At 51.9% G+C, this 25,148-nt stretch overlaps 1 protein-coding gene and 1 pseudogene across 2 annotated transcripts in view; both read right to left on the reverse strand.

Annotated features, from left to right (window-relative positions):
• Nucleotides 1-17,919, reverse strand: part of URI1 (URI1 prefoldin like chaperone) — a 29,870-nt gene extending 11,951 nt beyond the window's left edge. The window contains exons 1-4 of one of the 2 annotated variants that reach the window (XM_036303409.1): nt 17,512-17,919; nt 8,507-8,541; nt 4,862-4,940; nt 3,681-3,816 (exon numbers count right to left, since the gene is read on the reverse strand). In XM_036303409.1, the coding sequence (XP_036159302.1) occupies nt 3,681-3,816; nt 4,862-4,940; nt 8,507-8,541; nt 17,512-17,616 (355 nt within the window). In that variant the 5' untranslated portion in view covers nt 17,617-17,919. The remainder of the gene's footprint in view (nt 1-3,680; nt 3,817-4,861; nt 4,941-8,506; nt 8,542-17,511) is intronic. The other variant, XM_036303411.1, reaches the window with a different exon arrangement.
• Nucleotides 17,920-20,832: 2,913 nt separating this feature from the next.
• On the reverse strand, nt 20,833-21,559 carry LOC118653041 (annotated as a pseudogene).
• Between the last annotated feature and the right edge of the window lie 3,589 nt (nt 21,560-25,148).

The following is a 25,148-nucleotide window of genomic DNA, read 5'->3' on the forward strand; positions in this document are numbered from 1 at the left end:
TGTGATTTCTGCAGCCAGCATAGGCCAGCATTGTAAACTCTTCACTAGTTCAGACTCGAGTACAATTTGCCTAGAACTTGCTAACACACTGCACCAGGGGAAGGAGGGAAACTGAAGGCAAATGAAAGATGCAAACTCTAAGGACCCGGGTACACCCGGAAACCTAGAAGCCCTGAGGACTCAGGCAAAGTCATCATCTCCACCTGAAGATCAATGGCAGGACCAAACCCTTAGAAATACGTAGCGAGCAGCTTGTGGAGTTACATGCATGTAAAGGAATAAAGTTAGGGACGTCATAATTATTGCAAAGCCTTCATAAGAGCTACAAACTCCCTCCATGAACGCACCCTTCCCCCCAGCTGTGCACCCGTGAGTGCTGAACAGGACTGGCCGATCAGGACAAGGCCTCTGGCTCCCATGTGCCTCCCCTCTCCGCCTCCTGCTTGCTGGGTGCTGGGTGCTGGGTGCTGGCATGTTTCGGATTCTCCCAGCAGTGCCACGGGCGCTGCCCCCTGGTGGAGAGGCCCACCCTCTGCACAGGACCAGTTCAAAGGGCTGTGCTGCCACTTAGCAGACACTGAAACCATGCACTTCACACTGACTTTGCCCCATCCCCCACTCAACAACAGCAAACAGCCCTGGCTGGGTGGCTCAGTCGGTTGGAGCAAACAAATACCCAACTTGGACTAAAGACGTGAATCTACAAATCCAAAAGGCTCAATTAACTCCAAGTAGAATAAACCCAAAGAGACGCACACCAACGCACACACTCCAACTTCTGAAAGGCAAAGCCAGGGGGACTCCTGAAGCAGCAGCAGGACTCCCCCCTGGAAGGATCGCGTGAGGGTGTAAGCCATTTCTCAGGCCTGAGGGGTGAAGTGGCTGCAGCCACGGAGAGGAAGGCGAGGGGGTTTTACGTGATCCTGGGTCCTGCGGTGGATCCTGTATTCTATTCTGTGTCCTGACCGTGGTGCTGGTTAAACAAATCTTTACACGTGTTCTGACTCACCGAACAGTAACCAAATGAAAAGTCAATGTCATGCTCATAATTTTAAAAATTAAAAGAACTTGAAAAAGCTGGTCATGTTGAGGTAAATGGCAAAATTGCAAGATGTGAGCACAGAGGGTAGGACACTCGCAGAAACCATCTTCCTCAGAGCCCCTCCTCTGAATCCTTTTGCTGTTTTTGTGTTAAATCCATTTTGCTCATTTTGCCCATTTTTTTTTAACATCAATGACCTCCACCTTCCCCAAATGCCTGTCAACATGAAGAAGTATGTTTAACTTGTTATATTTTTCTGCCTTAAGAAACATAAAGTATCTTTTCTTAGCAAATGTCAAGTTCAACAATATGCCTAAACATTTTCTTCAGTATTATAAAATAAAACTGTGAATAAAACAACTTTTTTATAATTAATTTCTCATAATAAGTTCTCAAACATAATTTATATGCATATATTTGAAAATTATCTTAGATAAATATTGATCCCAAAAGTCATCATGTTTGGTCATTTTCAAGACCATATTTAAATTGAAAAGTGATTTACCAAGAAATATTTCTGTATTCTAGAGCTCTATTCTATTAAAAGTATTCTCCCATTAATATATTAAGTCATCTTGATTCTAAAGATTTCTTTGCTGAAATATCCATATTAAAATCAAAATGAAAAAACTTGAACAGACTGTGAGCTGACTTCCCATAAGCAGTAAGTGAACGCTTCTCCATCAAGAAAGGCCTTTGGGAGGGACCACGCCCATTCTCTCTCCTCTAGCGCACGCACATGACTGTTTGAATGCAGCAATGCCACAAGTACCACTGCCAAAAATTTACACAGGCCTAACAATAAGATTCTGATTAGTGTCACAAAAGACCAAAATATGTATCGATTATATACTTATACAAGTTGATCTGCAATTAAGAGTCTCCAAATATAAACCCCAGAATCCCAATGAGTAAATGAGTTCTCTAACTAGTACCCGCTCATGTGTAAGTGAAGTCATTTCATCGTTGAAAAACTCAGCTGTTTTCTATCTATATGACCTCATTTATGTAGAAGGACCCTCAAAAACATATTCTCAAATGCACATTTACCTAGAAGGTTAAAAGCAGGTAGGGGTGCCCTGACCGGTGTGGCTCAGTGGATAGAGCGTCGGCCTGCGGACTGAAGGGTCCCAGGTTCGATTCCAGTCAAGGGCATGTACCTTGGCTGCGGGCACATCCCTAGTAGGGACTGTGCAGGAGGCAGCTGATCGATGTTTCTCTTTCATCGATGTTTCTAACTCTCTATCCCTCTCCCTTCCTCTCTGTAAAAAAATTATATATATATATATATATTTTTAAAAGCAGGTAGGGGTGATATTATGCTACCAATTTAAGTATACTATTTTAGAAATAAGAACATAGATTAATAAACCTAATTCTAAAATGCAACTAAGCTAGGACTTAATTCAACCCACCCAACTCTAAAATGTGTGTGTGTGTGTGTGTCTATGTGTGTGTGTTTATCAACAACACACTTACTATTTGGTGTCAACAAATAACATCACAGATAACAAAACTAGAGAACTAGCTCAATAAAATGATGCAGAAACCTCAAACCACTTAACGAAGACGAGGGTGCATTTTAGGTACTCTCCACACCTGGCCTCTTCTGTAAACCAAAAAACACATGTTTAAGAATTGTTTCTACTTTGAAAACAGGTATTTCTCTCAGTTCAGTAAGTAGAAAGTTAACTCCTTCTGTGTAGGCAACTATTAAAAGCAAACATAAGTCAATGAGAGAGCCTACCACAAACCAATTATCTATATATATAAAAGGCTAATATGCTAAGTGTCTGTCAGACCAGTCACTATGACACGCACTGACCACCAGGAGGCAGGCGCTCAACGCAGGAGCTGCCGAGCTGCAGTGACTCGGCAGTAGCGGTTCTCAGGTGACGCACCCCGAAACCAGAGAGGAGGGAGCCCAATTCCTCGTGGGGCCACGCAATTCCACCTTCAGCCATGTGTTGTGTTGTTGCTTGGGCACTGCTGGCCCCAAATCTGGTTTCCTGCACACTTGCGTTTGCGTTCCACACCCTGTTCGACAGCAACTTTGCAGAGTGCCCTCTTGCACTCCAGGACCCCTCAGGATGTCGGAGAGCCGGTTTCGGCTGAATCCCGGCAGGCCAGGCCAAGGGACCCCACCTGACAGAGGGACCCCACTCACTCCGCAGACAGCCTTGAGCCGCTGTGCCATCCCAGGTACGGCCGGCGGGGAGGGACTGCAGGAGGTTGGCTCCAGGGCATGTCCGGCCCGTCTTGCCCAATCCTGCCCTGCCAGCCACCTTCTAATTAATTTCCTTTCAATGTGCATGAATCCATGCACCGGGTCACTAATAAACTGTAAAATGCCCCCAACTCTTATGTCTTCCCAACTTCTACCTACAAAGCCACATGTAATGACATTTACATGATGCAGTTTCTAAAGACACACGAATGTGGGTGCTAATCCACCCAGAAGTGCCGTCGTCCTGCTCACTCCTACAGGCTGGTTCTTCTCCGACTGCCTCTGATGGACAGCCCCACCCAGAGCTGGGGCGGGGAGGTCACGGAAGGTCCTTTCAGTAACACACAGCCTGTCCGCTTGGCACCCGGTGACCCATCTAGCAAAGGAGCATCATTTAGAATCGGTACATACGTCCTTTCCGGTGCTCGACTAAGCCCACGGCCTGCTTTGCGGAACACTTGGCAAACCAATTGTCCCCCAGTAACACAGTGACTTCATTAGTATGGACGAGTTTTCCTGGCATGAAGGCAAAAGGGCCAAATGGTACCTATTTAAAAAATAAAATAACAGCATTAAGAACACTGGAAAACATATTTTATGAAACATTAAGCATTAAAAGCTCTGCGTTGGGGTCTTTTTATCTGTACACTAAGAAAAATAAAATGTCAACGTCACAGAAATGTAACACTCTATTTAAGTTTCACCAGGAAAACCTCCAGGAGTTTGTTTTATGTTAATAAATCAACAGGGGAAGACGGCACATTTACATACACCTCTCAGAGAAATCAGCATTGTCTCGAAGTCGTCATCCACCTGTTTTTTGTTCATTTATACTTTTTGTTCATTCATAAATCTAAATGAAACAAACTTGTAATGAAATGTTAATTAATACCTTTGATTAAAAAAACAAAATTATTTCCAATAAAATAGCCATTTATTTTTGCAAAGCAGGAATGAATAAATAAGTAGCTTTAACAAATCTACAAAATGTGTAAAATGTTTAGGCCGGTAGAATGGACAACAACACACAAAGTGCCTGGGTTGGTATAATTAAGAACAGTGTTCATGAAGAACATTCATGCAATGAAGGAATCTAATCCAGGGCTCTCGAACAGATGACTATGTCAATATGAAGATCATTTAAACAGAAACTAGCAGGACCTTTTTATATAAAATCAATGTTCTAAGGTTTAATTCTGTGAATTACACAACAGTATGGTCTGTTCCTGCTTTGGCTAACAGGAAGCGACTAAGTGTGATGTTTCTGTCATAATTACAGTTTTCTGACATAGTAAACCTGCACACCAAAGATGTCAAATTGTGTGCTAGCATTTCTGCCATGTACGTTACGTCACCATGATGTGATCATTTCATGGAAGTCTGGGGGGGGGGGGGGGGAGAAGAAAAGACCCACTATGACGACGACTGGTGTGTGAGTGTGAAGCGGAACAGACGAGCCCTATGGCTGCTGCCTCTCACGCAGGGCCTCGGCGTGGTCATCTGCGACCCGGCGCCGGAGGCACAGGAGCACTATCCCTCCCAGGGCAGTGTCTGCACAAGAAACACGGGCCCCGTAGGGACGCGCGACCCACCATGACGCTGTAGGACAGCTTGTCGGGCAGGGTGCCGAGCCGCTCCTGCAGGGCGCTGTAGTCGTCCTCCACCTGCTGCCTGTTGACAAAACACCAAACCCTCCATCAACACACCCGTCGGCTCCTCCGCAGGCTCTGGGCCAGCGCGCGGCCAGTCAGAAACCTCGTTTTAGCCATTTGAAGACGGACATGTTTTTTTCATTTACACATCCAGTTTTCACAAAGTTTCCCGATGGCATGACGCCGTGACACACTTCCCGGGGAGGGAGCCGCCAGGGCTCTGGCTGCAGAAGAGGAGCACTCCCGTCTGGAGACTCGTGTCTCCTCTGGAGGAAGGTGTCTGACCTGAGTAGAACCTGGCAGCTAAGGCAGACAGTGACGCTGGAGGGAAACGGAAACTGAGGGGAAGGAGGGGGCTAGGGAAGCTCCTGGGTGAGTGGACACTGGCTGCAGAGTAGAAACCACCAATAAAATCTGATCGGGGCTTCCGTCCTCAGAAAGCTGGGGGCTGGGAAGTGGGGAGCCATGCCCCTCATCCAGGCCGCTCCTGGGAGGAGGGGGGAGAACCCACAGGGGCGGGAAGAAATCAGGCAGAGGTCAGCACAGGCAGCCCGCCAGCTCTGCATCTGCTTCACGCTCCATCCAAACAGAGCTGCCTGGCAGTTCATGTCAACAACAAAGATGGGACTTTGCAGGAGCAGAGATGGCCGCCGCCTCCACCTGGGAGCCCCTCGGGGCCTCCGCCCCCTGCAAGCACAGCCCTTCCCTGGAGATGAGGGTTCCTGAGGTCCCCGCTAGGGCGCCGGCTGCAGGCAAAACCAGGGCACTGATGTGTTTTAAAGCAGAAGGTTCTGTCAACGTTTTAAAGTAACAAACCTCACCAATTCAGCAAGCAATTTAAAAAGAACACGTAGATGTTGTCAAACTGAAATTGGGATAAACTGCCACGAGACCATCGCTCTCCAGATCATAAAAATGACTTCGACAGCGTCAGGCCTGCTTTCAGGTGACTCCTCGGCTCCGAGTCCCCGGGCACAGCCAAGGCCACTGCCCCAGCTGGCCCGCAGGACACGAGGGCTCCACGCGCACGCTGCTCGCCCTGGGACGCTCCTGCGGTCAGTGTCGCTCTTCGGCGTGCTCCCCTCACGAAAGAGGAGGGAGGAAGATGAGGAGCCACACACGCGAGAGAACCCAGCCTCTCCTGTCAGAGGTCCTCCTGGAACAGGCCTTGCTGACAGACTGCACAGCCAGCTGTGCGTGCGGGGCTCCGGAGACAGGGCTGTGTGGGCAGGAAATGGGACAGCGCGTGTCCATGAGGCCGACCTGGTGCAACGCCTGCGCGCCACAGGCGCTTGTTAAACCTACTGCATGCTGGCAGTTATGTTTTAGAAGAGTGATTTTGCAAATGCTCACACACTAACATTAGCTTAGATGCAAACGATTCTTGGGCAGCTTGGCAAGAAGCTGGTGAAAAACAGTTGTTTACAAGAATTGGGGGTAAAGGAGAGGAGGGAAGCTACACACCACTCTGCCCCTTGCATGAACAAATCCTTTGAAAGTGCAAGACCAGCATGGTCAGTAGACATCACGTGCATTTTAAACGTCACCCTCTCTGCTCCTTCACTGCATCGGGGTCACACCGAGAAGGGGCTCGGCTGCACGGACTGTGCCGTACACGAGGCTAACGCCCGGTTCAGCAGCGCGAGGGGCAGCAGGCGTCTGAAGGCAGGCGGGGGGCACCCTGAGGAGCAGCCCGGCCTCCCTGGGCCTCCTGCCTCCACACACAGTGCACGTCTACTGCGATTCCTGCTGAGTGACCAACTGGGCGGGCCTTCAGGGCGGCCGCTCAGACGACAGCAGCCTCCGATCGCCCCTGGATCACGGCTGCGGCACGAAGGGAAGGCCACACCCGAGAATGCCACCGTGCTCCCAGACAGCACCCCGCTTCCGGGGGAAGACACCGGTTCCCGGCTTTTCATATAATAAGTTAGCAACTTCACTGGCCATTTAGATCCTAGCAATAGCAGGTCCTCATTTAAACCAGAAGGAAGTCTGCTTCCTGAGCCGTATCAGAACTGATTCAGAGGAAGAGGCACATTTAACGGGAAAGCAGTTCTGGGGCTTTTCATGCACAGACAAGGTTCCCTCTCGCTGGCAGAGAGACCTGGAGGTCCCCTAGCCAGGCCTCTCGGGGTGGGGAGCTCTGTGGAGCTGGAGACTGAGTCTGAGTCCCATGGACCTGCCCCGAACTAAATGCCATGTCCGTCCGTCCTCGCTCGCCAGGCCTGTAGTGCCGGCAACTACGGTGCTGCACACAACTAGCCGAGCACGTGGCCGCCGTCCACTCAGGCACCTGTCCTGTGGGTGCGGCACGGGGGCCACGGACAGGAGGGCGTGCCCTCGCCCTGAAGGCGCCTCCACCTCCACAAGCACCAGCGCAGGTGGAGAGTGACGCGAGGGTGCAAATCAGTGTCTGTTCTCACTGAATCCAACCCTTCGCTAATTTCCTGATTAAAACCAACAGAGAGAGAAGCCAACACTAATAAGATTTCCTCTAGGAATCACTTATAAAACGGCAAATGGTTCACTTTGACCAAATTAGCAGGGGGGCAGGGATGAACTCTCTGGCCGGGGACCTGCATTCCGAGCTTTAACCTGACGGATGTGTGATGACAGGCTGCACGGCGCTGCACGACAGGCGTTTACTGGACATGAAGAAGCGCTGGTTTATTCACAGGTGGATCCACGCAGCGTGGCCGGGACCCGGGAGCAGCAGTCGGAGTGCAGCGCAGCGCGGGAGGGGCAGAGCGCAGACACCTGCCTGCAGCCTAGTGTGCCGGAGCCAAACAGCACCTGATATACTAACTAGGGCCATTTCCTCAGAGGTCTCTCAGGCATGAAGAAAAAGCCTCTTAAAATAAATTTAAAATATTCTGTGCTTGATGGTGTCTGAGCAAGGATTCAGTCCCAGCCCCAAGGACAGTCAGCGCTCCTCATTCAGCCTGCAGGCAGGAAGCAGGCGGCCTGCGGTCTCCCAGTCACCTCCGAGCAGAGGGCAGAGGGCACAGGGCCAGAGGGCACAGGGCACAGGCCGCACTGTGACTTCACACCTGAGTCAGCAGCTGGACCGCAGGCTGCCAGCTGGGCGTCCTCAGAGACAGGGGAGGGCTGTGCACCGAGCGCGCTATGAGCTCAGGATCAGCGCTGAGCCGACAGGACGCCCGCCACTGCAGTTGCTCAGAGGCTCAAACTTCAGACACGTGCACCTTTCCGCCCTGATTTTCCAACAGCCGACCCAATTATTATCCCAGCAGAAACATAAGAAATATTCCCAGGTAGGGCTATGATTAGTCTACAAAAATGTCTGTCTCTACTTCATAACATTAACGTTATTCTAACACTACAGAAAAGAAAGGAGAAAAGAAGCCCTTAGAATAAGCACAAATGGTGACACAACTTCAGGAAATCAGGGAACACGCAAGTCAGCAAACTGTGGCAGACGATATAAATGAGTGGCCAAGGCACTCAACACGGACAGCACTAGCGGAATTCAATCACGGGCTCCCCAGAAGCAGCACACGCTACTTCAATGCAGACGGCGGCCGACAGGGCTTCAGAAAAGTGATAAAAGCGTCTTTCACTCACCAGTGCTGGATCCGCTCTCGGCAGCCGGTGACCACCTGTCATGGAGACAGAGAACTCCTCATGAGAAACAGGGCATGGCACAGCTCACCCCGCGTCGCCGCGAGCGGGCCTTACAGATTCCACGGGCCTCCGGCCCCATCTGTACGCGTCACCCGCACCGAGAGGGGAGCGCCGTTCCTAAGCAGCACACTCTATCACACCCTCTAATGCGGGCTGATAACCGCAGAACAAATTACAGCTCCCGGCTCGGGCTCGGTGCAAAACCCGCTGCACAGCAGTGAGATGACACATGATATAAGATAACTAGTATTTTGTACAATCTACAGACCTGCTTTCAGTGTTACATATTTTGTAGGATACACAAATGTTACAAATAACAAAAAAGCTAATGTAACATCCACGTTTCATCAGTTAAAAAAAATGACAGTAGTGAAAATATTTTATTTTGTCAGTATATCTCTGAATGTTCTCACCTGTGATTTTTATTCTGACGCATTAAAAATGAGTTCAGTGATATCTTTCTACTACATTTTCAAAGGGAAATACTTGGGATAAAGAGATGCTCTGAACAGCCCATTTGTTCCCCCTGTGAATTATGATAAAAGTGTAAGCACCTCATAGCCAGTTGAGCCTATAATAGGAAAACAGTAAAATTAATGACAAAAGTTGTTTGTTCCCCTCCGCGGTATTTCAGCAGATTCCCACCATGCTCAGAACACCAGTAAGAACACTAGCCAATAAAGGGGAAGACACTTACATGGCAATTGAAAAGCAACACTGTTTCCAAACATTATTAATCACTTGCTTTTACATGGCCCATTAATAAACATCTTAAATAATAATTTCAAATGCTGTAGCACCATTTTAGAGACAAAGAAACTAAGGAATAAAAGCCAAAAGGCTCAATACAAAGCCACATGAAAAAAAAAAATAGCAGAATTATCTGGGGTTTTGTTTTGTTGTTTTTTTGAATCCTCACCTAAGGATATGATTAGTTGTTTTTATTATTGATTTTTTTTATTTTTTTTTTAGTGAAAGGAAGGAAGGGGAAGGGGGGAGGGAGGGAGGGAAGGAGGGAGGGAAACATCCATCAGTTACCTCCTACATGCACCCCAACCAGGATTGCACCCGGAAGCTAAGTATGTGCCCCGACTGGTAAGAAGCCACAACCTTGGTGTATGGGACAATGCTCCAACCAACCAAGCACCGGCCAGGACACTATATCTGGTTTGACACCCGCTGCTCTGGCTCACTGTTCTGAACACCCATAATTGTCTGTCTGTCTGTCTGCTTAATGTTTTACCCAGAAATCACAAGGGGGTGTGGGCTGACTCTAAATCTCTCTAACATTACTAGTAATTCCTGAAATAACTGTCCTCCTTTGAGACATGTTAAATACGAGGGCAGGAATCCGGCACAGAACGATGCTGCGATCAGATCCCCAGCCACACCCACATTCACTCAGCACCGGGGGTCCGCTGTGCGAGGAGGACCTCGGAGCATCACTCCCTGAGCCACACCGAACAGCGGCGCTGACATCGCCAACCGGGCACTAGACGGGCCGGCCGAAGCGACACCAGTCCACCCTGCTGTCTCTGATCTGGCCGTCGCTGTGAAAGACACAAACAGAACTCCGTGTCAATTGAAGAGAACACCTCTGCATGGAACCCTTCTGATGAAGTTCCTACTGAACAGCCCTGTGAAAAGATGAGACCCGCTGCCGCCGACGCTGGTCTCCACGCATGAGGTGAGCCAGCAGCACCCGAGCAGGGCTTCATTAACCTCCACGCGGAACCTGCCGCGGCTGCATATTAACTAGTTACATATTCATAATCACCTACATTATTTAAAGGGCCTTCGATGAAATGTTCTCTGCAATATCCATTAGTGACGGTGTGAAAGGTCACAGAAGATAGTCTACAGAAGGCTTCCAGGAAGGCTTTTTAATTAGTAAATATGTAAATTTGGCACATACGCTTTTTATGCTTAAAAAACAAGTCCGCGGTAGGATGGCCTGTCTTCTTGCCGTCCCCCCCACTCTGCTCCCCACCAGGTTCCAGCTATCCTGCCGCAGCCCGCCCCTCCCCTGGTACCTTCTCTTTCCTAAAAATAGTTTCCCAGGAACAGATTTCAAGGATACAACAACAAAAAATCTATTTCGTCATTTACAAGGGAAACTTTCACTGCCAAAAAGACTGTCTTACACTGAAGTGTCTACTGGCTATGGGTAGGGTTCAGAACAGAGGCTGCAGCTGGGCGCCATCCAAATACAGGCCAGATATTTTGAGAACCAAAGAAATAAAGGAAAAGGTGAAGGAGGCCCGCACGGAGACAGCTCCCATGGCATGTCCACGGTTCTCTTTGCTACAGGACTCAGTCCACGGCTTCCGACAGACACCTGACCCAGGCAGTTTGCTTACATTGTGAGATATCTGTAGTTTTCCTCGTCACAGCAAGTTGCTGTTTTTTTTTTTATTTAGTAAATTTCTACAATGTAAATGTGAAGGAAAATTTTAGAAGGAAGAAAATCTTATGATTCAAACGAGTCTATCTGGGTTAAAAAACCTTGTCTCGCTTTTCTGTGAAGTTAAATAATTCCAAATAATCTTATTCCCTCTGAAAATGAACTGATTAATTCCTTTAACTATTAATAAAGTGACCAGAAGAAGGTGAGCCTGGTTCTATAAACAGCCCTTGGGGAAAAACAACAAGAAGCATTTCGTTACTTTGTGGTCCTTCACACAAGCTTTTTTTAAAAAGTAAGATGGCTATCGAGGAACGAGGAACTGAGCCAATCCCAGCTTTCTCAGTTAAACCTGCCAAAACATGGAACTGTTGCTCCTGAAGAAAGAAAATCTTATGGAACCATTTTTAGAAAAAGAATTGGTCAGCAGGCTTCAACAATTAAAATAACTGACCCAGTCAATTCTGTAATATAATGGCACTTACAGCCAGGAATTGTAAATAAAATACGTCCGCAGTGGCAGCAGAGCACTAAGTCAGTACAGGGGTCGCTAGGAGCCGGCCTACCGCTCTTTACGACGCGCTCGCTCTAAGAGTCTTTGCCGACACCCCAGGCGTCAGTCACATGGCACCTGCCCAACCTACCCCAAGAGTAAGACTAACAGAGTTTCGCCAAGACGTCCCCTCATAAACCAGCTGCGAGCAGTTGCCAGGAGGGCTTCGTCCTCCCCCGAAGAGCGGGCACCTGTGTTCAGCAGTGAAGTCACGCGCCCAGTTACAGCTGCCGAGAACCACTAAGAGGGAAACGGTTTTAAACCGGGTCTCCCACGTCCCAAAGCCCACACTCACTGCGTGGGGCGGCTTCCACAGGAAAGCAGCTGTGTGCATCCTCTCTCTCTCTCTCTCTCTGACTCGGCTGCTGCTCCTGCCCTCCCTCCATCAGCCCACAGTCACAGTAACGCAGTAAAAGCAAGAAAGCTTAAACCCACCAGTAACAGTCCTTCCTTCTTCCAATGCTTCACTCAGCTCATGGCCCTCAGGTCAAGCAACTAAGTATGAACGGCACACGTCCCAGGCGCAGTGCGTGCGTGCGCGTGCGTGTGTGTGCGTGCGGGCTAGGGGAGCAGGGCCGGCCTGTAGTCACCGTCACATCGCATCGTATGTTGGGGGCACTAACCGAGTTACACGTCCAGGATGACAACGACACACGGCCCAGCCAACAAACTGGTTTTGCTTTACGTCGGGGTCCCGCTGACATAGAGGCACATTCTGCTACGAAGGGCTAAGTGACATGTGATCGGTTTAAAGTCAACAAAGCCTACGGGGGGGGGGGGGGGGGGGGGGGCGCAGGAGTAAGAACGCCTTTGCTCTCACCTTCGGAAGGCAGGCCGGCCTGGTCTCCCGTGTGTCAGTCTCCACTCACTCCCCTTGGCTCCTGGCGCTGGTAACAGTCCGCCAGGGGCATCAGCCGTGCGTCCCCTTGGGAAATCCGAGCCACATTCCAAGTGGCCTGGAGTAGAAGCCGGAGGACGGGGCACTGTGCCTCAGTGGCTCAGAACCGCGCCCTTCACTCCGAAGGTCTCCCTACACTGCACTTCCGGATCCCTCCTGCAACGGCCGTGGTGAGAGCCCGAGGACTGCCCAGGCACAGCTCCGAGGGGGGGGCCTCTCCTGCTAGCTGCCATCGGCCACGGCTGCCTGCTGGGTTTCAGTGCCGCCAAAAGGACCTGGAGGCTACGCTGGCTGAGCTGACAGCTCCTTAACGGCTGAGCTGACCGTTAGTAAAGGACGTTCTGTTGATTAAGAAAGTAGGTGCACATGTCCTCACACAGCAACGAAGTGCGCGCCAACAAATCAGTAAAACACTGCAGGTCTCTAGGGAGCCAGCCTTCTCTGTAAAGAAGGAGGAACTGACTACAGGTTCCTACCAGAAAAAAAACTCAACACGAGCACTAAACTGCAATGCACTGGGGTTTCTGTGTAACGCTTGTAAACAACTTCACTTTCTAAATATCCTAAAAGGCAAAGATACCAAAGCTGCTACCAAAAGTTAACTCCAATTATATAGAGCCACTCGCTGAAACACTTGGAGGTTCTTATTCAAAAAATATAGCCAGGATGGAATCAACACGACCCTCCTCACCGCCCCTGGACACTGAGCCGATTTCCTACGCAGGCTGCCCACACGTTCCTGGTATTCACGCGGGTCCCTTTAGCAAGGCCGGACTGTGTCTGACATGCCTGCCACTCCCTGAAGAAACAGCTCCTTGCAGACTAAACACAAGCAGGAGGACGCACCAAGGCCGGGCACCGTCACCTGATAAAAACCAAAGAAAAGACACAATTTCCCAGCAGCCGGGGCAGGCGCAGGGAGGACAGACACTGCCCTCCAAGGAGCAACAGAGTTAGAGCTGTAGCTGACGCCAACAAAAATAAGCAAAAATGAAAACAGAGTGAAATCTTAAAGTGGGAGAAAGTACCTGGACATCCATGATGATGTGCACAGCAAATGTTCGCTCACTAAGGTGTAACCACTGAAACTCACACAAGGGCACGGGTCAGCCACATCTCAATAACCCGGGCGAGAAAAGAAATGCCACAGGGACTGTTCAGAGCAATATAAGTGCAGGAGGAACGAAAGAGCCACTGTACAGGTATTTTTAAAAAGGTCACGATAAATCAATGTGGGTCCCATAAAATAATAAAACACCATAGTGCTTAGCCGAAACCGGTTTGGCTCAGTGGATAGAGCGTCGGCCTGCGGACTGAAAGGTCCCAGGTTCGATTCCGGTCAAGGGCATGTACCTGGGTTGCTGGCACATCCCCAGTGAGAGATGTGCAGGAGGCAGCTGATCGATGTTTCTCTCTCATCGATGTTTCTAACTCTCTATCTCTCTCCCTTCCTCTCTGTAAAAAATCAATAAAATATATTAAAAAAAAAAAAAAACCACCATAGTGCTTAAAGCACACAGAATTCAAGTGCATGGAGCGATGATGCACGCGCTGGGGTGGGTGAATGAGCGCATGTGCGACCTCTGGGAAAAGGCCCTCGTGAGAAAGAAGAATAGTAGGCAACGGATGGTATAAACATACAGCACGTTCAGCGCTAACAAACAGATATGAAGAATAGTGCTAACGTGCCACAGTAGAAAAGAACGTACCAGGAACAAGTTATCAGCGGAGGAAACACACCAACAAGGTGTGTTTGAATAAATCAAAGGAAACCCCTAAAGAGGCAGAGAAAGAACATCCCAGGAGGTGCAACAGCCACAGCCACGGGGACAGCGATGAGAGTGACAACCACGTCAGTGCAACACGGCGGGGCCGCTGTGGGAAACAGATCGGTGGTTCCTACAAAATCAGACACAGGTGACAGGTGAGCCAGCCACCCCACTTCTGGGTAATCTTCCCCAAGAAGTCAAAGCAGGAACTGCGAGAGCTGCAGGTCAAGGTCACGGCAGCATTATTCATAACAGTCAAAACATGAAAGCAACCCTCGTCCATCGATGGATGAATGAACAGCCACATGTGGCATATCCATACAACGGAGTATTATTCAGTCTACAAAAGGGAACCCTGATATACGTAGTCTGTGATATGAATAAACATTAAAGACGTTATGCTAAGTGAAATAAGCCAGTCTCAAAAGGACAAATGCTGTATGACGCCACTTATGTGAGACGTCTAGACAGTCAGACTCACAGAGACAGAAAGTAAATTGGCAGCTGCTGAAGGGGGGGGGGGGGGGGGGGGGAGGGGCAGGGGGGGGGAGGGGGAGGGGGAATTGATTCGTGTGTAGTTTCAGTTTCCCAAGATAAAAAAAAAAGTTCTGGAGATGGATGGTGGTAAAATCAATAAATGCATATCCTTGGGTGAGGATTTTTTTAATTTTTTTAAAAAAGCTATGAAAAAAAGGGTAGCTATATTTCGGGTCTCCTGTCCTGAAGCAGACCCTTTCAAATACAGTCTAGCCCAAGCATGTCAAACTCGGGGCCCACAATGAATATTTTTGCAGTCCAGCCAACATAAGTCTGTAAGAAACGTTTTAATAAAAATTTCATAACTTGCCCTGATCGGTTTGGCTCAGCGGATAGAGCGTTGGCCTAGGCACTGAAGGGTCTCGGGTTCGATTCCAGTCAACATGCCCAGGTTGTGGGCTCGAACCACAGTAGGGGGCATACAGGAGGCAGCTGATCAATGATTCTCTCTCATCATTGATGTTTCTATCTCTTCCTCTCCCTTTCTCTCTGAAATCAATAAAAATGTATTTTAAAAAATTAAAAAAGAAAAATAGGTTTACTTGCATTATGCTTACTAATTTGCAGTTATTCAGTGTCTGGTAAGTTTCAAGAAAAAATATTAATTTTCATTAAAATGTTCTATTATTTTGTTAACGATGACTCATTTATTTCAGCCCTTTGTATTCAGCATATCTCTATCAAAATAAACCCACGTTTCTATGAAAATTGAAGCTTTTGTGTTTTTGCGGCCCACATGAACTTAAACCTTGTTTGGCCGTTAGCCTTTGAGTTTGACATGCTTGGTCCGAGGTCGGCAAACTGCGGCCCCTTGAGTGTGCCTCTTCCACAAAATACCACATGTGGGCGTGCACATACAGTGCGACTGAAACTTTGTGGCCACACTCAAGGGGCCAAAGAGCCACATGTGGCTCACGAGCCGCAGTTTGCTGACCACTGGTCTAGCCTATTTACAGAGAGACCTTATCACGGCCTGGGAGTGACTGAACCTACCGTGACCGACACGCACATGCTTACTGTAGGCGCTTATTTATCAACAAGACACAGGAGAGGAGCCGGGGCGAGTGATGTCCACTGAGGACAGTCAGTCCCAGGACGGGGCCCGAAAGGCAGTTTCCAAAGGCAACTGCACACCACCCGGAGGGCTGTTCCGAGCACCCCCTGCATCCCCCGTGTTTCAGCCACACTGGCATCAGAGTAAGACCAGCATGTCCCAGGGAAGGGGACACCTCTATGACCGAGGACAAAGGGATTCTGGGAGCACCACCTTCCGAGGTCTGCCTCGCATTTGCTAAAAGAACAAAAAATGTAAACAGTTTTGCCAAAAATGAACAAATGGGTTTCAAAAAGAGCCGTCTCTTCTTTCTTCTTTGATTTTTCTCTTCAAAAAAAAAATTAAGATCCATGGACCTGTAACGTGAACATGCCAAACCTGCTGCATGTTTAAACCCCCATCTCGAAAAAAGCCCAGCTTAAAACCTGGCGGTTGTGTACAGCAGCGATTTTCGGCCTTTTTCACCTCATATACACTGACGGCCGAAATTCTGCGGCACCCCAGAAAATACAGTGCGCTGTGTGCCGACCTGGCCCAAGATCAGGTACGATCTTGCTTCATTCGTTCTAGACGCTGCCGCCGTGCTGGCTGCTGTCACTTTATTACTTGGCAATCCAAGTGCCCCTGACTGACTAGCCAGGTATTGCACGTTTTTAAAATCCTCGCCGCACACCCTTTGCAAACCGCTGGTCTGCGGCATTCAAGACAGGTGCACGGATACCGGGCAGCCAGCACCGGGCGGGGAAGAGCGCAGGCCGCTGGGGGCCAGGCGAAGCAGGGCTACCCTAGGCCCTGTGCGCACCCGTGCATCTTTGCAGACCTGTGTCCGAGCGGGGTTTATGCAGGAGGGTGAGCGGCCCCCTCGGTGTGTTTGCAACAACTTCCTCTCCCTCTGAACCGGATGCTCTCCCCCAACCGGACCGGGACTGGTCAGCAAATTACACGCCGCTTTTCCACGTCGGAGGCTCAGGCTTTCGGGAGAGCACGCGGCACAGAATTCAAAGGGCGCACCCTGAGCTGGACACGGGGACGCTGGCGCCGCCCGTGGGGCTCAGGGGTGGGGATCCGACCTGCGAACCAGGTCCCGGTCCGAGTCCCCATCGGGGCCCCGGCTCCATCCCCCGCGGGGGGCGCGCAGGAGGCAGCGACGGGTGATGCTCTCTCATCACTGATGTCTCTCTCTCGCTCCCTTACTCTCCCTACAATGCAATGTTTAAAAAACGCATAATTATTTAAATAAGACAACAAAAAGTCAGGCTGTCCGTCTTCAGCGGGTGCAGGTCTTCCGTCAGTCCCGTTCGGAGATGCAGGGCTTCCGTCCCGCTTCGCCGGGCACCGCTCCTTCCGTGGCGGCCGCGGGGAGAACGGAGCCTCCACTCCGACCGGCCCCGCACCCCGTGCGCGTGGCACCGGCGCGCAGCTGGTCCCCGTTAGAGCCGCGGGCACAGCCCGGCACCCACTTCCGCTGGCCGCGCCCCCTCCCTCGGGGGTCAAAGGGCGGCGGACAAAAGACAACAAGAGCACGTGACAAAAGTTTCTCCGTCACTTTCCGTCTCCCTCGGGGCCCGGAGGCCGCGCGCGTCCCGGACGCGGGGTCGGGGCGAGCCGGGCCCGGACGGCGGGGCTGGGCCGGGGGTCGGGGTTCGGGGGTCAGGGGTCGGGGACCGGAGGGAGGGGAGCGGGCGCCCCCACAGCCCGGCGGACGCGCGGGCCGGGCCGCGGCCTGTTACCTTTTCCTGCTCCTGGCGGAGCCGCGCTACCTCCGGGGCCCGCAGCGGGGCCGGGGCCGGGGCCGAGGCGGCGGCGAGGAGCGCGGGGTCCGGCGGGGCCTCCATGGCGGCGCCCGGGGCCTCAGCGAGGCGAACGAGTCCTAAACAAGTGTTTATGGAGGCGGCGTGGCCGGCGGCTGCCCGGCGCCCGCGTGCTCGGCCGCATGCACCGCGCGCCCCGCGCTGAGGAGGCCGCGCCCGCCCGCTGCTCCGCCGCCCGCACCCCGGCTGCCCGCCGCCGCATCTCACACGCGCATGCCGCCGCCCGGAGCTGCAGGCCGCCGGGGAGGCACGCGCGGGGCTGTCCGGGCCGCGCCGAGCGAGCGAGCGAGCGAGCGGACGTCCAGAGGCGGCGACTCCCGCGGGCCCCGCCCCCGCCCCGCGCGGCATGCCGGGAAGCGCGCCGGCCCCGCCCCGCCCCTCGGTCACGTGGTGCGCTGGCTGCGGCCGGGGCTGCGCGGATCCTTGGGAAGCTCTCGGTGCTCGTCCCTCTCCGCGCCCGGGGCGGGTTCCCGGCCGCCGCACAGGCCTGGCCTCGGGCCCACGTCGCTCCCCGGGCCCGGGCGTTCGGGGCTGCATCCGGCGGCCGGAGCTGAGCCCAGGCGCGCGAGCAGCCAGCCATTCATGGCAGCAAGTCCAGATCGTGCCTGTGCCCGTGGCAGGAATGCGGGGTCGCGATCACCGTTGCGTGTGCACCGGGGACGGCAGTCCTCCTCCAGGCCGTCCCGCGGCCAACGCCTCTGCCCCGCTCGGGCCTCCGTTTCAGTAACCAGGCTCTGCCCGCCGGCGGGCTCGGTGGTGGAGAAGCCACCTGGGAACCGGGAGGTCACGGTCGGGGCACGTGCCCGGGTTGCAAGGCTCCATCCCCAGCAGGGGGCGTGCAACCCATGATTCTCATCATTGATGTTACTCTCTCCCTTCCTCGCTCTGAAATCAATAAAAATATGTTAATAAGTAAATAACCAGGCTTCCCTGCTCTCTATCCATAGAAGCCCCTCCCCTCTCCTCCGGCACCACCAGCGCCGGTCTTTCTCCGTGTTCTTCGCGGTAGGACAGCGCAGTAAGGACTGGCATGTCCACCGCCCAGCTTCAGCAACATTCACTCATCACCAACCTCCTGCATGCAGCCTCCCCGTCTAGCTATTTTGAAGCAAATGCTCTACTTTGTATCATTCCGCTTGTAGCTACGTCAGCATACGTCTCTAAAGGTAAATACTTGTTTTGGAAAAATATAACCGGAGTCTCATTAGCAAACCTAAGAAAAACCGCTACAATGATTCCTCTGGTATAGTGCGGTAAGAATGTTTAACATGAGACCTATGGTTTTGACAGACTGAAGGGCACAATGTTGTTAACCACGTTACACAACAGGCCTCCGGAACTTAACTAGCGTAATTGAAACGTTGTACCTGGTGGGTAGCAGCTCCCCGCTCCCCACCGCCCCGGACATATGTGACCACTGGGTGAACCTTGAGGACATGCAGAGTCACAGAAGGACAGATCCTGCATGAGCCTACTTCCATGAGGAATCCGAAGTAGTCAGACTCAGAGGAGCGGAAGTTACAAATAATAATAACAAATCCTTAATATCGTCCAATATCCAGTGACGTTTCAAATTTTGTGGAATTTTCTTAAGTCCTGGGCCGGCCTCCTCACCTGCTGAACGGTGACGTCTGTATTTCGATAGCTCATGGGCGGTGCTCCCCGGCCGGCTGGGGAACCTGCCCTGTCCAGCAGCCTCAGCGGGACCCCACGCCAGTGATGGGGCTGCATGAGGCACAGCGGTGATGGTAGGATGCCTTCCTTCACAACTGTTGGGCTCTTAGTGGAGGTAAAACTTGAATGTATTTTCCACTGAAATGAATTATTAAAACATTCACATAAGGCCCGCCCGGCGTGGCTCAGGGGTTGAGTGTCAACCTGTGAAGCAGGAGGTTACGGTTCCGTTCCAGATCAGGGCACAGGCCGGGGTTGCAGGCTCGATCCCCAGTGAGGGGCGTGCAGGAGGCAGCTGGTCCATGGTTCTCTCTCATCATGGATGTTTCTCTCTCTCTCCCTCTCCCTTCCTCTCTGAAATCAATAAAAAACATTTAAAATATATATATATATATATATATATATATATATATATATATATATAGCTGTGAACCTAAACCTGCTCTAAAAATCTATAATAATAAAAGTGTAATATGCTAATTAGGCTGGACGTCCTTCCCGATGAACCTGGGGCTGTGAGGGACTCCTGGGTCCCGGGTGCCAGAGGGAAGCCGGTGCCAGCAGCTGGGGGAAGGAAGGCCGACTCCTGCACGAATTTCGTGCATCGGGCCTCTAGTTATCTTAGTAAAAATAAATGTGCAGTGGGGGGTGGGGGAGGACCCATGGCGTGTGTGGTCCCGGCCCAGCCCCAAGCGCAGCAGGGGAGACGGCGCCCTAAGGAGTCGCTGGGAGAAGCAAGCAGGTGCCTTCCTACTGCACAGAGGCCTGACTCCCACAGCACCCGGCCTCCCTGGTCAGCATCCGTGTGGCCAGGCCGCCTGGGGCCAGTGCCCAGCGCTGCGCCAGGTGTGCTGGGCCCCGTTGCTGACCGCGTCTCCCCTCTTGAGAACCGTAGTATTCTTTTTCCATTACCTGATCATATCACACCAAGATCTCTCCCTTTTTTAACCTCTGGCATAGAAACAGACCCACCCCATGCCCTTTCGGAGGGAGCGGCATTATCTCTAATTTGTCTTTCTCGCTCCTGCTTCGCTCTCCTCAAGGACACGAGTGGCCAGCGGTCCCGTGGCGCATCGTGTACACACGATGCAGGGTCACTGCCATCTGCTCTCTGGAGGAAACCAGGCCGATGTCCGCCTGGCCAGCTGGGTGTGTGACGGACCGGGGGCCCTCCCAGCCCTGAGGGTCTCCTGTCGCCCTGGGGGTGGGGGGTGATCATCGGGATGCGGCAGCCACCATGGGGCCTGAGGGATTTCTTCCCCTGGCCGCCCTCCCACTCCTGCCTGGGCGGGGCCTGTGCTGAGGCCTGGGGCTCACAGGAGCGCACATCCAGGCGGGAAGAATCCCGTTTTACAGATGGCACAACCAAGCCGCCCACATTGGGACACCCAGGCATCCGGAGAGGTGAGTCACCGCCCTCCCTGGTCATGTTTAGGGACCACCCAACTTTCCCTTTTTTATATGTTGTTCCTCCTTTTTTTTTTTTTTTTTTTTTTTTTTTTGACACCGGGCAGTTTATTGTGAAAGCCATGTGTGGGAGGGGGAGGCGGGGGTGGGCAGGACCAGGACCAGGGCGCATCTGGGGGGGTTTGGCTGGACATCAGGCATTCCTCCGCGTAGGTTTAGAGGCAACACCGTCATGGATAAACACCCCCAGAGGCCGGTGGGTGAGCGGGCGCCCTAGGCACTGCCGGGGGCCTGGGCCAGCAGGGCTTCCATGTCGGGCTCCATGTCGATGGTGGGGAGGCGGCGGCTGTACCTGCGCACGGGCACGCCGTCCGGGCCCACCAGGAACTTCTCGAAGTTCCAGGACACGTCGTTGCGGCACACGGGGGACCAGGTGACGAGCTTGGGGTCGGTCATGAGCGCCGTGGCGTCGTCGCTGGGCGCGGGCAGCGCCTCCCGCAGGAAGACGAAGAGGGGGTGCGCCTGCGCGCCGTTCACCTCGCACCTCTCGAACAGCGTGAAGTTGGGCTCGAACCCGCCGCCGGGCCGGACGTACTTGAGCGAGTTCAGGATCTCCTCGTTCTTGGCGTTCTCCTGGTGCCCGAACTGGTTGCACGGGAAGCCGAGCACGGCCAGGCCCCGCGGCCCGAGGCGCCGCTGCAGCTCGTGCATCTGGGTGTAGGAGCGAGGCCACCTTCTCGATGAGCAACGCCGTGCCCCGCAGGGCGCCCAGGCTCAGGGGCTCCCCGCCGGCCAGCGGGCGCGGAGAACGCGTGCACGGAGCGCGGCCCCCGCCAGCTGAGCGGCGCACATGGCGTGGGGTGGGCAGCACAGGGCGCGCCGGGGACAGGAACACCAGTTGTTCCTCCTTTTTAAAATACATTTTATTGATTTTAGAGAGAGGAAGGGAGAGGGATAAATAGAAACGTCAATGAGAGAAAGACATCCAGCAGCTGCCTCCTGCACGCCCCCTACTGGGGATGAAGCCCACAACCCAGGCTTGAGCCCTGACTGGGAATCGAACCCTGGACCTCCTGGCTCATGGGTCAACGCTCAACCCCTGAGCCACACCCGCTGGGCAATTTTTCCCCTCCTTTTTTAACTGACAAGTAATATATGAGCTGCACCTTAAAGTACTCTTTCTTTCCTTGTGGCTTGCTTCTTTTTCCAAGTGAAAATCATCTTTTTTCTTTTTAAAGTACAAGATCATACATTTTCACAAAAATAAAAAAAAATATTTTTTTTATTGGTAATTATTAACTAACTAATTAAAATGCAGAGTGTAAGGAAATCCATACTCCACGTACTATGTGCCCGATGTTAGATACAAAGTCATCAGCACAGGGCTCCTGCCCTAAAGACATCAACCTGTGGAGACCGGGAACTACGCAGGCAATCGTACTCAAAGATTTACGGTACATACGGTGCCAGGCACGCAGATCCATTCTTTACAACCACTGCAGTCACACCATGAATGCTAGATACCTGGGTGTCGGCCTAACATCTCAAGGGGAGGGGGGATCACGTCAACAGATTCATTTCAGCACAACAGAACCAGAGTCTAGAACGCAGCCAAGGAGAGCCTGTGCGAGGAAAGCCCAGCGATTTTCGCCGACGATCCCGCAAGGAGCTCTGAAAACCACCACGCAAACCCCAGGCGATGACTCGGGCTGCCAGACCGTGATTCTCTACAAACGGATGAATCCCCGCCCTTGATGCGACCCCCAGCCACGTCCACGTGCTCGGAGATGAACCTGTTAATGCGCTCAAGTCCATCTGAAGTGTAAATGCCAAGGACGAAGCACGTGCGTAAAGAATCCCTGCCTGCGAATCCCGGCTACGCTGAGGACGCAGCTGGCAAACATCGCGGTGTTGACATAAGGCTGAGAGGCCCTCGAGGTGGGGCAGGAACTCGAGAAACTACCTGAAATAATAAAGTAAAGTAAGATGACATAGCATTTGAAATGAAAGGGGGGGTAGTGATGGAGTGCTTATTTGATAAACGCCGCTGGAATAATTACCCATTGTTTTGGGAAACAGAATCATATACCCAACTCCAAATAATCACCCCAAACTAATGTCTGCCGGCGGGGCTCAGGGGTTGAGCATGGACCTATGAACCAGGTGGTCACGGTTTGATTCCGGGTCAGGGCACAGGCCCCGGTTGTGGCTTCATCCCTGGTGTGGTGTGTGGGGGGTGGGGGGAAAGGGAAGGGAGGTGGCCTTACCCTCCCTTCCTCTCTCTGTAATCAATAAAAACATTTTTAAAAAGACTCAAAACAATACAAAGTATTATAAACACAACAGAAGCGCATAGAGTTCTTAAGTGCTTTGGGGATGGGAAGAGCAGTCTTGGGCAAATCTAGCCATAAAGAAACAAATTAGCAGGCTCCACTGCACTTAGCTTCTCTCGCCAGACACTACAACGTTGTTTTTTAAGCCTCAGAATAAAAACACCTGCAATATGTTTAAAGGGTGAAAGCTTAGCAGGTAGAATGTATGAGCATCTTCTGCAAACAATCAGGGGACGACGAAGGATTGTTCTAAAAGGGCACCGAGGCTAGGACGGCGCAGTGCAGAGGAGAGGTCGGAAAAGCCAGTGCGTCTACGGAAAACCATCAAACCTCTGACGCTGGGAGACGCACCTGAACCGACGGGATGTTTTAGTTATTGGGTCGATGAACATTAAATAGTTTAACCTCTCGTGTTGGAAACTGGGAAGAAAAACAGATGCTTGTAGCCCAGCCTAAACTGCGGTAGAAGGTGACTCGGTACAGCGCTGGTGAGCATGAGCTAGGAATATCATCAACAACAAATTTTAAGGGAAACTCCTTTTGTTTGTTTGTTTAGTTAGTTAGTTAGTTAGTTAGTTAGTTAGTTATATAGCGAGTTAGTTAGTTATTTCTCACCCGAGGATATTTTTCCATTAATTATCAAAGTGGAAGGGAGGGGAGACAAAGGGAAACATCGATGTCAAACACACTGATGGGCTGCCTCCTGCACGCCCTCTATTGGGGATCGAGCCCGCAACCGAGGTACGTGCCTTTGACTGGAATCGAACCCAGGACCCTTCAGTCCACAGGCCCAGGCTCTATCCACTGAGCCAAACCAGCCAGGGCTCATCAAATCTTTTCCATGTACAAACCCTTTGACTCTACAGTTGTTCTGGAAATAAAATGTCTAGAAAATAGAACATTGCGACTCTTTCCGGTCAGTGAGTGAGCGCTCTGCTGGCCCCGGAGGAAGATGGGTGTTTGCCGGCCAGACTTTTACGGGCACCTTTGCCCACCTGGGGGTGGCCTGGAAGTGGGCACGTGACTGATGGATGCCGGCTCTCCATTCAGACCCCTGCGTCTTTCTGAAACGCCTTTTTCCTATCAAAACCATGGAACCAAGTATTAAGATGAAATGAAACTAGACCAGGCTTCTTAAACCACTGCATCACAACGTGTTAATCAAGGTTTTCGGGAATAATGAAGCACATTTAATCACGCTGCCGCTCACCACGAATATCATGATTAATATTTGGGTGAGAGCAGAGAGATTGTGTTGTTAATAAATAAGTTATTTTAAATGTGCTTATTTTATCTCTACCTTACCCTCTTCAAATGTGTATTTGTGTCTGTTTCATTACAAACACAGCGAAATGGCACCGTAGTGTCCAGCGGGCTCTGTGGGCAGGGTCGGGGAGCAGGGTGTCCAGCAGACCTAGAACTTGAACTTGGATGCGGATCATCTATTTGGGAGGTGATGGGGGAACTGGAGGGAGGGGCGGGGGAGGGAGACAGGAAGGATGGCCACCCCCCTCCCCCAGAGGCCGGCAGAGAGAGAATTAGAGCGCTGTGGCTGTGGAGCTGTCCCACGGGGACCGGAGAGGGACGGAGCGGTCTGGACAGGACCCAGAAGAGGGCCGAGCAGCAGAGGGAACTGTGAGGTCTGCAGCCTCCTGACCGCGGGGTGGGGCATGGCTGGGATCCACTCCGTGGTGAAGCCACAGTCCAGCAGGTGTGGCTGCTGGCGTCTGGGCCATCCCGCCAGGCCTGACAAGAAGCAGGGCGCTGGCCGGTGTGGCTCTGTTGGTTGAGCATCGACCCATGAACCAAAAGGTCACCGGTTTGATTCCGGTCAGGGCACATAGCCAGGTTGTGGTTCAATCCCTGGTCGGGGCACGTGCAGGAGACGGCTGATCGATGTTTCTCTCTCTCTCTCTCCTGCCTTCCTCTCTCTTTAAAATCAATAAAAACATATTTTTTTAGAAAGAAAAGTAAAGAAGCAGAGGGAGTCTCTGCAGGGGGCACTCCCAGGACCTCTGCCTTGGCCTGGCCCTCTGGCCCGAAATCTCCCATCAAGACCCCCCCCAGGCCCGGCCGGTGTGGCTCAGGGGTCAGGTGAGTGTCGACCTATGAACCAGGAGGTCACAGTTTGATTCCCCGGTC

This window comes from Myotis myotis, unplaced genomic scaffold, assembly GCF_014108235.1.
Source record: "Myotis myotis isolate mMyoMyo1 unplaced genomic scaffold, mMyoMyo1.p scaffold_m19_p_37, whole genome shotgun sequence".
Taxonomy (NCBI): domain Eukaryota; kingdom Metazoa; phylum Chordata; class Mammalia; order Chiroptera; family Vespertilionidae; genus Myotis; species Myotis myotis.